At 41.5% G+C, this 14,586-nt stretch overlaps 2 protein-coding genes and 1 long non-coding RNA gene across 5 annotated transcripts in view; 1 reads left to right on the top strand and 2 right to left on the bottom strand.

Moving 5' to 3' along the window:
* Positions 1–4,036: 4,036 nt before the first annotated feature.
* polr3f (polymerase (RNA) III (DNA directed) polypeptide F) lies at positions 4,037–10,356 on the bottom strand. The gene is made up of 9 exons (XM_067585806.1): positions 10,146–10,356; positions 8,762–8,879; positions 7,179–7,246; positions 6,756–6,823; positions 6,561–6,673; positions 6,331–6,474; positions 5,154–5,261; positions 4,333–4,524; positions 4,037–4,235 (listed from the first exon to the last, which is right to left on the bottom strand). Exons 1-9 carry the CDS (start codon positions 10,205–10,207, stop codon positions 4,158–4,160), a joined length of 951 nt encoding a protein of 316 aa, XP_067441907.1. The 5' UTR covers positions 10,208–10,356; the 3' UTR covers positions 4,037–4,157.
* A 51-nt stretch (positions 10,357–10,407) lies between these two features.
* Positions 10,408–14,586, top strand: part of dzank1 (double zinc ribbon and ankyrin repeat domains 1) — a 23,072-nt gene continuing 18,893 nt past the window's right edge. For 2 of the 3 annotated variants that reach the window (XM_067585802.1, XM_067585801.1), the window contains exons 1-7: positions 10,408–10,970; positions 11,996–12,120; positions 12,635–12,782; positions 12,937–13,042; positions 13,235–13,298; positions 13,485–13,603; positions 13,706–13,776. In XM_067585802.1, coding sequence (XP_067441903.1) covers positions 10,876–10,970; positions 11,996–12,120; positions 12,635–12,782; positions 12,937–13,042; positions 13,235–13,298; positions 13,485–13,603; positions 13,706–13,776 — 728 coding nt within the window. In that variant the 5' untranslated portion in view covers positions 10,408–10,875. Of the gene's footprint in view, positions 10,971–11,946; positions 12,121–12,634; positions 12,783–12,936; positions 13,043–13,234; positions 13,299–13,484; positions 13,604–13,705; positions 13,777–14,586 lie in introns of all 3 variants that reach the window. The other variant, XM_067585803.1, reaches the window with a different exon arrangement.
* LOC137180439 (uncharacterized) overlaps positions 13,783–14,586 on the bottom strand; it is a 1,443-nt gene continuing 639 nt past the window's right edge. Inside the window, exons 2-3 of the long non-coding RNA XR_010927973.1 lie at positions 14,451–14,562; positions 13,783–13,990 (exon numbers count right to left, since the gene is read on the bottom strand). This is a non-coding gene — a long non-coding RNA (uncharacterized lncRNA). The remainder of the gene's footprint in view (positions 13,991–14,450; positions 14,563–14,586) is intronic.

The following is a 14,586-nucleotide window of genomic DNA, read 5'->3' as shown; positions in this document are numbered from 1 at the left end:
CACAACTGGTCCAAACCACAAGCAGCTGCTGATTTAGACATTTATGCAGAAAAGTTGCTGTAATTTAGTGAAACTGAAGATCATAAATATTGCAGAGATTTCTTGAATTTGTGTTAATTATTGCGATGACAGGATGTTAATTACCAGGAGGGAGCTGTGGTAGAGAAAGCTCCATTTAAGTTCAGTTTAAGTTTCCAACAGGAAGTGATGTCACATGGTGGGCGTGGCTCAGTTTCAGCAGAGTCAGTGCTGATTAATTATTAATGAGCTTAATGTATCTGCAGCTGCTGTCAGAGGAAAAACTCATAACTATCATTATTCTTCTGAATATGATCCAACCCCTGAATCGTCTCCATGGCAACAGCCGCCGAGGCTCATGGGTACTGTAGTCTTTGGAGACGTGTCACAGACCAAAGGCAGAGAAGACATTAAAGGGTTTCTGCCTGGCGAGCAGCAGATGAAGCTGTAATGAGGCAACTTCCTGCCGCTGGTCGATATGTAAACTGAGCCGAGCTGAGCGTCAGCACTGAGCCCATTACAGTCTGATGGAGCGCTTTAATGAGCTCTGATGGAAAACACTGAGGCCTAATGTGAGCTGTGATTGGGTAAACACACTCAGACTGCAGCGGAGAACCGAGGTTACGTACCTGAGTGCTGCTTTCATATTGATTGTTTATTGAGGCAGTAAAATGTTTAGAATAATTCTCCTTACACGACACTCCTGTTTACATGAACTATGACTACAGCAGCCAGTTACACTTTGATGTTACACATGATGACGCACGTCTGTCATTAAAGGGTCAGTTCTCCCAAATTACAACAAATTACACTTTTATCTCAGCATGTTACATTAATGACATCACTCACATGGCAGAGAATCAGCTGTTCATCAGCTGTTTACAGGCCACAGTGACCTGCTGTCTGATCCTCCTGCACATGAACTCATTAACACTTCCTGTTACTCCACTTTTACTTTCTACACAACAGGAAGTTGGTCCTCATGACATGACTTGTCTCACAGGCGCCAAATCGCTGTACTTTTTTATTATTTTTTATGTTTTTACGAGATCGAACCAACAGACAAATGACAAGAAATGATGGATAGAGATGAAACTTCGTCAAAGCGGGACTCGTAACAGGAAATGTTTCAGTTTATAGTCTGCGTTTTAGGTGTCAGGTGACCCAGCAGCCACCTGGTTGAGACTAGCTGATTTACTTCCCTGTTGTTTCATCTGTGCAGCTTTTGGTTGAAAATCTGTAGATCTGTTTTTTTTTATAGCGTCGCTGGCGACCTTTGACGACCTCACTGTAACCTCAGATCATATGAGTGTAGGCGTCGTCCTCTAAGAGTCTCTGTTGGGTTTATCTCTGCACAACGAAATATATTAACGATGGAAATGAAGTGTGAGAGCAACACTACAGTTGGTGCAGCTGTGTTTCTATTGGCTGAAATGAGCACAGGTGACCTCTGACCTGTGAAACCACCACAGCAGCCGGACATCGCACCAAAACAGGAAGCACATGCTCGGATGAGCTTTAACAATCCTCGATTCTTTTCATTATAATTAATCTTTTATTTTCTCCATTAGTAGATTAGTTGTTTGGTCTATAAAATGCAAGCGGCAACCTCTGAGTCTGTAATGAAGCCAAAAACTGCAGTTCCTTGAACGACCACTTGAGGCTCCAACAGCGAGTCAATCCCCATAGACCCCCATGTTAAAATGTCCAACTTTACAGCAGAAATAAACATGTTTACAGCCTGGTACAAACAACGGTTTTGGTCTCTGTAGCTAATTTCCTCTTTCATGACAACTGTACGGGGGGTGAATTTTTTTATAACTCACCCGTTTAAATTTTATTAAGCCGTAAAGTTCTGCATAATGAAGGACATGGCTGCTTTGAGTGACAGGTCCGCCAGCTGCTAGGTGGCTTGTTTCAGCCATTCGGCCCGCCTCTTTGCCCATTTTTGATTGGCTGGGAGTTAGGCAGCGTCACGCACTGCCAAGATGGCGACGGCCGGAGCGGCTCCAAGCCTCCAGGAACAGCGCCGGGCTGTGAAGCCAATTTGACATAGTGGCCAAACGGTGTAATTACAACATCATGTGACACTGTTGAGCCCAAAAAGACTTTTTCCCATAGACTTACATTGTGAAAGAGACGTCTGTAAATCATCGGATACATTTTTTTGAGCATCACAACCCCCGCTACACGACTCACCTCACTATCAGAATTTGATCCGTTCGGTCCGATCACATTTCGAAAGTCTAAAAGAGCCGAACGATTGAATTGTTTTATTCCCATTCAAGTTAGCCGGAGGGCTAACAGGAAGTAGCCGGCTAGGTCAGCGAAAGTCAGTAGTGCGCTCGCTCTACGGGCCCAATGATCCCGGAAGATCCGGGTAATTTTATACGCGGAAGTCGAACTTTTTTTGGCTTCATGCGCCACTGAGCAACTTTCATATGAATGAACGGGGCCCCGCCTCCAACGCCGTGTCCAGTTCTCTTTATACATCCATGAGCGGCTCACTTTGAGCTTCAAAATTGTTTTAATTTTTTAAATTAATTAATTAATTAATTTTATTGAAAGTGCTTGCATAGACAGACATAAACGAACAGGGTGAGGGGGTTACATACGAAAATAAAATAATCCCAACTAAAAGTTACATGAAATCACAGAATGCAGGAGAGAAATATTTCTTTATGGCTTTCTTGTTTTCAGATTGAGTAATTGTGTTAATGTATTGTTTGATTTCCTTTTCGAGACGGTAAGTACATGGTATTTGATTAGTGAATTTTTCGGTTATGGATATGAGCTTTGGCTAAAAATAATATCAAATGAATTATGTAATATTGGTCTACTTGGGGGGATCGGACTAAAATGAAACCAAACACTTTTATAGTCCAAAACAAAATTTTTGTCAATGTGTTGACGGATGAGAGTAGTGACATTTTTCCAATAAATGTGCAGAAGAGGTGGTGAAGATCTTCTGGAGCCTGTTTACAGACGGATCAGAATTCGCTGATGTGTTTTTTATATCTTTGCATAAATAGATCGGAGGGATAGACTCGGTGGATGAGTTTGAGGGACACTTCTTTAGTTTTATTTGTGATGAAATATTTGCAGGGGAGGGACCATATGTTTTTCCAAATCAGGTTTGTGAATGTATTGTTCCAGTATGATACGGCTTTGGGGGTACTGATGATTACAGTACGGTTATTGTTCTTTTTCACGGAGAAACAGATTCGACCGACTTCTGTCTGCACAGGCTCCAGACGTAACGGGTCAACTTCAGGTAATGTGACATTTTTGAACAACATAATTACACCAGAAGGTATTGCATCAAATACTATTGTGTATTCTTCCGGAGGAATAGGAAATGTATATTTATTTAAAAATTCTGAGTATAATAACAATGTGCCGTTTGGTCTGAAAAGTTGACTGACTAAGGTTATGCCACGGGTGAACCAGTTCTCTATAAAAAGTGATCTGTGTTTGTATAGTATGTCCCTGTTGTTCCAAATGTAATATCTATGAGGGGTGAAGTTATAAACCAGACCAGGATAGAAGTATCTGTTAATGAAAGTTGGCTGGTTTTGTGGGAAGTTTTTCAATATTGTAGGAGCAGATTAACAACTTTGAGCTTCAAAACCGCTCTTCAGAAACCAACGAGTGACGTCACGGTAACTACGTCCATATGTTTATACAGTCTATGGTGAAAAATGTGTATCAGTGTTTCCTAAAGACGACGTCATCAAATGTCTCGTTTAGTCCTCAACTCAAAGATGTTCAGTTTACTGTCATAGAAACCAGAAAATATTCACATTTAACAAGCTGGAATCACAGAATTTGGACATTTTTCTTACTAAAAAAAATGACTCAAAACAATAAATCAATTATCAAAATAGCTGGCGATTAATTTAATAGTTGGCAACTAATCAATAAGCCTCAAACACTGACGACAGAAACTCACTCAGAGCTTTAAAACCTGAACGCTTGACTCTGATTTATAAAGTGAATGAGACGAGCCGGCAGCACGTTCACATCTCCAGGTTTTTATTAAACTTTGCCATAAATACAAAATAAACGTCATGGATCACAGATCGCTGAGGAAATAAAGAGCTTTTCATCACAGAGAAAAGAGCGGAGACGAGCCGCCGTCAGAAGTCCAACCACTCGCTCATGTAGATGCAGTTTGACGGAGAGATTTCTCCTCCTTCGTGACAGTCGTCAAACACCTGAGGAGAGCAAACAGCCAATCAGGGAGCAGTTCTGTGAATCCTCTCTGAAACTAAAACATTAAAGACGTGTGTGTGTGTGCGGTGTGTTTGTTACCGGGCAGATTCCGCAGGGCGTCTTCACCAGGCCGGTGGGCTGGATGACGGGGTTCACGCCGCGGTAGAGCTTCATCTGTCCGTCCACGCTGCCCACCGTTCCCTCTTTAGCGGCGATGATGGTCATCTCCACCTTCCCGTCGTAGATCAGCGTGTTCAGGATGGTCTCGATGTCGTCCATGGACAGATCCACCTGCATCACAGAGCTGTCAATCAAACGCAGCAGCTTCCAGATGCTGTCAGTTATTGTTTCAATCTGCTACATTTTATCAGCTCAGAGGAAACGTGTGAAAGAGACGATCTGTTAAACATTAAAAATGTGTTTATTATTTATTCTCATTCTCTCATTTTTGCCGCCTCGTTACTCATCTGTCTGTTTGTTGATGTACATTTATTTTCTTTAATTATATTCATTTTTGTGTTTTTTTTATTTATAATTCATTTATGTTCGTTATTGTAGCTTTGCTATTGTGTAATTAGCAGCGTTGTTCCTGCAAACATCTGAAACATAAATAAATAAAGTCGTGTGAATCAGCTGTTAGAGTCACATGACGATCACTCAAGAAAACTTTCTGGAGGTTTATTGGTGATGACATCAGAGATAATGATGATGTCACACTGAATGTGTGTTCAGATCTGACTGAGTTATGACTCTGAGGAGGAGGAAGAGTTTTGACTCTTCCTCACCTGTCTGGATGGATCTTTAGTTGCGGCTCCGCAGGTAAAACATGTATCAGCAGGTGATTGTTGGTGGTGTGTGATTGGCCGGTTTGAGGTGTGTCATGTGATAATGAGAAGGGGGCGGGGCTGTGAAAGCGTCACCTTGCTGATTCCCAGCTCGCAGATGTACTTCCAGACTTCATGTGAGGTGGCGAAGGAGCTGTTCCTCTGAACCATGGGGCTCTGTTTACTGTCCCTCGCCGCTTCAGCCTGCACACACAAACACAAACACAGTCCCAGGGTCATGTGACCAACACGAACACAGTCCCAGGGTCATGTGACCAACACGAACACAGTCCCAGGGTCATGTGACCAACACAAACACAGTCCCAGGGTCATGTGACCACCACAAACACAGTCTGAGCCCAAACCATCTCACCTGACGGGCTCCCAACATGACATCATGCGACATAGTGAAATGATAAGAAATAAACTCATTACACACTGTTGATTAGCCATGATATTGATTATAGCTGATCGATAGCATCAAAGCTCCAGACTGTCGCAGCATCAGCTGTTAATCATCTTTCTACTTTTATACTTTAGTGGAACCACATCTGTGGGAGCAGCTGTAATGAGGTAACGAGGTTATTAATGAACTAACCAAATTTAATTGATCAGTTCTGACAAGTGCATAAAAATTCTCTGTTAAAGTCTGTAATGTTTTTATTCAAATATATCATATTATTTAGCAGCTTTAATCTGTGCAGGGTTCTGGTATATTTCAACAATCTAATAAATGCAAACAATCAACAATAATAATAATTATGACTGAGCAGGAAGCAAATCCACAAACGAAGCTGCTGTTTAAAGAGGAAACATCTGCACATTATATTTATATTTATATTCTGGGGCTCTACTGGAATATCTTTGTATGATTTCCAGTTAAAAACTCTTTATTGATCTTCTACTGGTCCTTTATGCAGCCCCTCAGTTCAGCCTCTGTCTGAAACAGGCCGTTTTAGCTCCTGTCTCTTTAAGGCCCCGCCTCCTGATGAGCCCACTCTGTTCTGATTGGTCAGCTTCAGGAAGCTTCCTCCGGCTCCGGAGGCTACGTAAACAAACTATAGTAGCAGGATTTCACTTCTTTTTCTCCTTCTTTACTCCAAATGTCAACTTCTCAGATCCATCTGTGCATGTTGAGCTGAACCCTGGGTTTCGTCTTGCAGGCAGCGTCTCTACATACGTTCACCTCAAGTTTCTGATCATGTTTAGCATCCGACACCAGAACAGGACAGAAATAACACAATACGTCCTGTTTAAATAAAGTTTTCTGTACCTTGCTCTGCAGGAACTTGAAGCACTGCTGGTTGAGAACCTCCACAAACTCAGACTCAAAGTCCTGGTCGCTGTACCAGGCCCCGCCCGTCACCGAGCGGTCCGGCTGCAGGTTGTACAGCATGTACACCTTCTTCTTCGACGCCTGGACACAAAACATGTGACTGTCAGGAGGACTTTGGTTTGAGTTTTGATGTTTCAGTGAATCTGGGAGCAGCTCTGTGAACTCACAGCGACAGATTTGACGGCTTTGATGAGTTTCTTGCTCTCCAGGTTCTTCAGGATCTTGTTGATCTCCGTCAGAGGAAGGTTGCTCTTAAAACGGATATCTCTGCTCCAGATGCCTGCAGCAGCAACAGAACTACACCTCAGCAGCTGCGTTTACATGCATGTTTGTGTTTAACGCGTGTGTTTAACACGTCTCACCTTTGTTTCCTGCGTCTTCGATGATCTGGTAGACCAGCTTCTCCTGGTTGTCTGAACCTTTCATCTTACTGACACAAACAGACAAAACAATTCAGCTATAAATTAAGTGTTCAGTAAATAAATGAGCGTCTACAAACTCATCTGCAGATCATCAGTTTCTGTTAGTGCTGCTTCAGTACGTTCAGTGTTGCAAAGATGAACATGAACAGTTAACATCGTATCCTGGTTTCATTAACCTGAATATATATTGTTATTATTATCCAGGTGAAGAGAAGAGTTGATATGCTCGACTACATGGCCTTCAGTTCTTCCTGCGGGCTGAGAGGAAGGCCTGCAGACGACACTCAGGGCTGAAAAACTACGTGACACCTGTGTGGTAGCTGCCTTCTGCCTGCAGGAGGCGACAGAGAGCTACTGGTTTACCTGGCGCTCTGAGAGTCCTTCATCCTGTACAGCAGTCCTGAGCTGTTCCTCAGCAGGTCCAGCAGGCCCTGGAACAGGTAAACAACAGGTAAACAACAGGTAAATAACAGGTGAACATCAGGTAAACAACAGGTAAACAACAGGTAAACATCAGGTGAACATCAGGTAAACATCAGGTGTATATCGGGTAAACATCGGGTAAACAACTGGTGAACATCGGATAAACATTGGGTAAACATCCGGTAAACAACAGGTAAACAACAGGTAAACAACAGGTAAACATCAGGTGAACATCAGGTAAACATCAGGTAAACATTTGGGCTGTATTCCAGGAAGCGGCTTTAGTGAACTCTGAGTTCAAACTCTGAGTTTTCAGTACCAGAAAGAGAGGAGACTTGAACTCTGGGTCAGTTACCATGGTAACGTAAACTCTGGGTCAGTTACCATGGTAACAGGACTCGTTTCTCTCGGGGGTTTCATGTCTTCATTCAGCTCTGTGGCCGCTGAGTCTGGATTTGATCTCATGATTCTCTAATAATCTTTGTTTTGACGTGTTTGCGTTGTTGATGTCTGGTCGGCGTTGTGGGTGTGTGTGTGTGACGTGCTGTCGTGTGTAGCTGTGTGTATTTTTTTGCTTTGTACTGTTTGTTATGATGCTGTTCTAATGTTTTAATTGTGACCTGCTGAAGCTGAATCTGGTGCAGCACATCATTTATGTTAAAAACTGTAAACTGTCCCGATTAATAAACACAATTCAGTCGAATCGAAGCTCGTTCATTAGTGAAGGTTTACTGTCAGAATCTGGATCCTGGTTGATGTTAGTTTGTTATTCAGGAATTGATCAGCTAATCAATCAGAATGAAGCTTCAGACACGTCGGATCAATGAATAATGATCTCTGATTGGTCCACTGATGGAACATCATTCCTATAATATCATAGATTATATGTTAATATTTCTGAGTGAATGATGTTGAGATACAAACAGACGTCTGAACATTTAAAATCTGCTGTTTTTTAACCTCAAAGCAAATCATCAATCACATTATTATTGATCAGCCTGTGAGCTACAGTCACGTCTGTGTCTTTGATCTATTTATGTTTTAAATCTTTAATTATATTTTTCATCTTCAGTTGCTGCTTCCTGTGTTTCGTCCGCCAGATTAAAGCTGAACAAATATATTTAAAATGCAGCTGCAGCCTGATACACAGATAATAATCAATTAATGGACGACACTCAATAAAACTTTATTGACACTTTTCCTGCTCTGACTCTTTCTTTAAAGGTAAATGTGCATCGTCTGCATACACATGGAGGCTCTGCCTTTTATTTACCCGTTGCCATGGTGACTCGTACTATCAGAGCTCCATTGATGAACGACTGATGACGAACAAACTCAGATCGATTGAACTGATCAGCTGTTCTGGAACCAAAAACTCAAGAGTTTCATTAAGTGAGATCAGAGTTTGTTAAAGCTGCTTCCTGGATCAGAAACACAACCAGCCGAGAACACGAACGCATCTCTGATCCGATCTGATCGACCAATCAGCAGAGAGCAGGCAGCGGTGACATCATCGGACTGACCAGTGACAGCAGCTTGTTGATGGCCATGGCTCTCTGCTGCGGCTCCAGGTGAGGCATGTCGTTCTGGATCACCTGGTCGGTGATGCCGTGAGGAAACTGCTGACACAGCTCTTTGATCCTGAAACACATCAACATCCAATCAGCACCGGCTCCCAACCTGAGGGTCCCGACCCCCACTCGGGCCGTCAAAGCTTCACGGGGGATTTTAGGGGGTGTAAGAAATATATACATGATATTTATGTACATGTCAGCATTTCATTATGTTCTGTGAAGGAAAGTAAAAAATAGAGAATTGTATAAAAAGTTCTTGAAAATTAGGGCTGGATATCAGTGCTCAATGTCTTTGAGGTATCAAACGTATCAAGTAGCATCGAAACTTCTCCAGTCAAATGAAACCTGCACTGGATCCTTACTGGAGTATTCTACTGGTATCACTTTAAGGGTACTGGTGGTACTGGTGGTACTGGTATCATAACAATACTCAGACCTACTGAAAGTTTGGATTATTCATCCAAACTGTTCGTTTTACACAAACTTCCTGCAAATAATTGGTTTATTATTTATTTGTTTATCAGCTGTTCTGTGCTGTTATTGTTATTCACTGAATATAATATGAAACATCCATAAAATATTTCACTTGGTCCGTTTACTCTGTTGGTTATAACTGTGATTTGAATAATCAATTAGTTGTTTTAGCAGAGTGATTATTGATCATGTTAAAGTGTCCTCCAGTGTTTAACAGCCACTAACTGTAACAATAATAATAACACATTTCATTTGTTACTAACTTTTCATTCATAGTGAAACTCCGAACACAACAAATCTCTACTGGTGTAATTATATTAACAGTTAATGTGTTAAACGTCCAGTGTGGTTTGTGTTTCTGTGTTTGGAGCATCTTTCTATCCATCAGAGGAGCCTTCAAACCAAACTCGCCTTCAAATAATCACAACTGACAGTCAACTAACATGTTTGATAGATTAAATGATTTATGAAACATGACTCAGGGTTGTTTCTAAATCTTTCAGACTAATACTTCAATTCGGCGATACTTTAAAAACACCAAGCAGAAGGTTACTGACAGAAAAATCCGCTCAGAGTTCAACAACGACGCTGCGACGCGTCTTCAGCGCGCAGCGACGAGCGAAGTTAGCGGCGCAGTTAGCGGCGCGTCACAGCGCGGAAAATGTTCGTGTTTTGGTGAAATTAAATCACCCTGGTTTACTGACTGTAAGCCGAATTTAAAGTAACATCACTTCGGTTGAAAACATGCATTTATTCTGCTCCTGTGGCCTGAGTTTGTCAGATGATGTCCGAGGAAACACTGAATATTAAAGAATTTAGGCGGAGTTCTGCTCAGCGCTGCAGATCCATAATGACTCACCTGTTTTCTATCTCTGCGGGGTCCGAAATGTTTTTCTCCTTCTTCACTTTGACTTCTGACATTTTAACACTTCTGTCTGTAGTTCTCTGTCTGTAGTTTTCTGTCTGGGCCGATGTAACTGTTGGTTAGCCTGTTAGCTATTGTTGTCACACAGGCACACAGGCATGCTAGTTCAGGGTCCTCAACAGTTAGCTGCTGACGGGAGCGTCCAGAATAATGCCTGTATATAAAAACAGTGAAAATGCTAATTAATAAACATTAAAAAGCCTAGAGGCTTAATTTTCATCCTTTGTCCTCCTAAAATTAGAATAAAATGACAACTTGTAAAATTCATAGTACGCAAAATAATATTTAAATCGCACTGAGACTAAAACAGTACACGTCCACCTACCAAACAATGTCATACAAAACACAATATAATTAAGAACAATAGATATATTTTTTTTTTAATCACATATATATAAACATCTTCTTGGAATTACGGTTAATACCATGAAGTGATAACAAATTGCTAGTAAAACTTCTTTCCTACATTCTCTTGACATTACTTTTTACGGGTTTTTTGCATTGATATTACCAATTTGTGTTTTAAAGCTTTGGATAGATAGATAGATAGATAGATAGATAGATAGATAGATAGATAGATAGATAGATAGATAGATAGATAGATAGATAGAGCTCTCCACGGTTTTAATCGTCCCGCCCTCCTCCGTCACTTAGTGCGTATGAAATGAGCGCTCCACCGGGCAGCTCTCGTTGCTATGGTGACGCTTGTGTAAACGGCTGCTGGATCCGGATCAACCAAACCGTCCTGTTTCATCCAAAGTAAGACCGATTATTCAGTATTAATGTGAGCAGACATGCGCAGTGCGATAAATCTGTTTGTGTCTCTGTTGAAGTTCAGACTGCAAATTAATTACTAATTAATTAAATTCACCTGAAGGTTCGTATGTTTCCCGGAAGATAAAGTGAAGCCGTCAGATATACTGCAGACTGCACACAGGGGAGGGAAATATTGTACTTTCTACTCCACTACGTTTATTTGAAGCTTTAGTTACTTTTCAGATGAAGATTTGACACAATGGATAATATAACAAGCTTTTAAAATACAACACCTTTTCCCTCTAAACTTCTCACATACTTTCATTTCAATAAATGTTCAAATGATCCAATATTTCAGCAAAAATCAAAGATTAGAGAAAAAGTCCAAAAACTGAAAACAGATTTGTGTATCAGAACTTTGTTTTTTCTTCTTTCCTCTCCCATTAATCATCTCACCACCCCTCAGATTTATCTGCTGACCCTTTGGAGGGGCCCGACCCCTAGGTTGGGAACCACTGGACTAAACTAGCTAACTGTATATAAAGTAGTGTAAACTAGCTCCACCTCCAGCAGCTACAACAGTAACATGCTGCTCTAACACTGATGCTTCACTATTAATAATCTAATGATGTCATATATAATAATATATCAGTCAGAGGGACCAAACCACTACTTTTACTGCAATACTTTAACTACATCAAGCTCATAATACTTATGTACTTTTACTGCAATACTTTAACTACATCAAGCTCATAATACTTATGTACTTTTACTGCAATACTTTAACTACATCAAGCTCATAATACTTATGTACTTTTACTGCAATACTTTAACTATATCAAGCTCATAATACTTATGTACTTTTACTGCAATACTTTAACTACATCAAGCTCATAATACTTATGTACTTTTACTGCAATACTTTAACTACATCAAGCTCATAATACTTGTGTACTTTGCTGTAATACTTTAACTACAGAAACAGATATTGATCTGATTGACTGACTGACTGATCGATTGATTGAAAGCCGGATAGTCGTCGTCATGACAGCAGGATCGGTGGCGGCTCCGCTCATCATTCCCATCATCCACCTGCAGACACACAGAGCCAAGAACCACATCGACACCAGCACACCTGTCTCCATCCAGTCAGGTAAACCACCATCAGATGTTTATTTAATTTTCCCTCCAGTCGTGATGTAATCTTTATATCCAGTATATTGTTTCAGCTTCTATAATCCATGTAAAGCTTTGAGATATTTCTATGACCTGAGTCTGTGTGATCTGCTTTTTATTATCAGCCGCTCACCTCAAAAGAAAAAGCTGATTTAATCGTGTTTTATTTTCACCTCTGAACACTGTAGACTGAGCTTTAGACAGACATCAGGTGGAAGGATGACGCAGATTTCACCTCATGAACTTCATCCCTGATCGGTTACAGTCTGTGTAGATATGAAGGTCTACGTGGATCTATAATGTGACCAGAAAGTGGCCTCTATGATCTGCAGAGAGCACTTTGTACTATAACCAACAAGTACAACATGAACTCTTCTGTCCTGAGTTTTGTCTGTCAGGCAGCGTTTACTCTCAGACCTTCCTGACCCTCTGATTGGTTATACAGCTATAGTGTCGCCAGGTGTGTTTAACGGGTGTTTTTGTCTCTGCAGACACTCCTGCAGTGCTGATCTTCTACACTCTGGATGGGTCGAAGCCGGCAGCCATACAACGGGGGTCAGCGGGCAGCAGCAGGAAGTACAGCGAGCCGATCCTGCTGCCCGCTGGTCGGGTGGCTGTCAGAGCTCTGGCTGTCACCAGGTAACTGCTCACCTGACACTGTGACACTGGGAGGAGGTTACAGGAAAGGAATCGTTCAACATTTTGGGAAATAAGTATAGAAACTACACTCAGTCTGCCCGTTTAATATGTGAGTTTTCTCTGATGTGGAACCTTTGTTGCATCTTTTCCGCAGTGACGGCAGAGAAAGCTCCACAGTGACGAAGGTTTTCTTTGTTGAACTTGTGGATTCAAACAGCAGGAAGGAGGATGAGGAGAACTTCCTGCAGAGCGACCAGCAGGTAATCAAACATCCTCACCACATTCAGACTTACATTTCCCATCAGCCCCGTGTCTTACTGCCCCTGAAGAGGATCCACATTAGCTCTGACAGAACGGCACTAACGTCCTGATGGTTTAAAGTGAAACAAACACTGTGCAGATTTGAGATAAAGAAATCCTTCACGTTCATCAGTCGCTTGTTTTCATTTCAGCGTCCGTCTGAAGGAACTTGGTGGTCTGCTGAGAACTCTGCCGGTTCGTCACTGAGGCCTCCAGGTCTGCTCTGGGCACATAAAACATCACAAACTGTATCACAATTTTTTGAGAAGCAAAATCAAACATTTTTTCAAGGACGCTCTGACGTGTGATCCAGGATGTTAGCCTAGCTTAGCCTAGCATAGTTCAAATTAAACAATCTGTCAGAAACTAAACTGACACAGATTTACTGTTGTCTGTCTTCAGAGCCGAGGATGATGGGAACCACCTCTTCTCCATCAGGTCCTCGTTTCCTGAAGAGTCGACTGGGATCTCCGACCGCCGCCGCCACCCAAACTGGTCCCTCTCAATGCTCCCAGTCAGCGGTAAACAGGCCAAACAACCCAACTCTTTCAGACTAACAGTTCTCTGCCGCAGTGCTGAAACTATTGACTTCTGTTTATTCTGTTGTGTTTCCTGTCTGTCAGAGTTTGGGCGTATCGAAGCAGCTGAGCAGCACGCAGACGACCCGAATCCAAAGAGAGACCGACTTCCTGCGGTACGAACAGGCGCTAAAGTGTCTGCTAATGGACAGTTAGCACGTTAGCATGTATTTGTTCTTTCTGTCCTTCATCTCAGTTCTGATTTTTGTCAGAAGATCCTTTGTAAGTATTTCAGGACCCTCTGAGGTTTCCTCCAGGATTTCCATATGTACGTACATCATGTTGCAGCCGTTGAATAACAGGATTCAGCTGCCACATATTTTAATATTTCTGCAAGTAACAAATAAAATGATGTAGTCATGCTCTCATTCACTGGCACAGCTCGCTTCTATGCATGGCTTTGCTTATATACATTATAATAAATCAGTTAATAATTCCTACTGTATTCAGTTCCACTACTCTGACATTATGCCGGTACATCATGAAATGAAAAGTAAAATGATAAATAAAAATGCCTTTGTTAAAGACAATAATCCTAACATGACTAAGCACCATTTTGTAACAGCTAATCAACTGTATAACGTAACCACGACTGTAATAAAACCGTAAAAGTTAAAAGAAACAAAGCTAATTAGACGGCTAACATGAGACTAGCATGCTATGCTAGTAAACAAACAGTCACATAACCTTCAGCTTCTTATTCATACAAAACACATTCAACACTGCATTAACGAACATTACAAGTTAACAACAAGTTATCGTCAATACTTTATGACATATAATTTCTCACCTGCAAGCAACAAATAATATGACGTCATGCTTTCCGTCACTGGTGCAGCTAGCTTGCACAGCTGACAGCATGTGAGTGACGTCCCTGTATGTCTGCGGCCCCTGCTGGCAGTCTGTTGAAACAATTATTCAAATAA

The sequence above is a fragment of the Thunnus thynnus genome, chromosome 3, assembly GCF_963924715.1.
Source record: "Thunnus thynnus chromosome 3, fThuThy2.1, whole genome shotgun sequence".
NCBI lineage: Eukaryota > Metazoa > Chordata > Actinopteri > Scombriformes > Scombridae > Thunnus > Thunnus thynnus.
This window is presented reverse-complemented; position numbering and strand designations above follow the sequence as displayed.

Excerpts from the sequence above, each read along its gene's own strand:
- polr3f (XM_067585806.1), bottom strand. The coding sequence starts at position 10,207 with ATGTCAGAAGTCAAAGTGAAGAAGGAGAAAAACATTTCGGACCCCGCA. Across the intron at positions 4,525-5,153 it reads GCGAGCTGGGAATCAGCAAG|GTGGATCTGTCCATGGACGA; the intron begins GTGACGCTTTCA and ends TCTGTGATGCAG. Across the intron at positions 4,236-4,332 it reads CGCCCTGCGGAATCTGCCCG|GTGTTTGACGACTGTCACGA; the intron begins GTAACAAACACA and ends TGCTCTCCTCAG.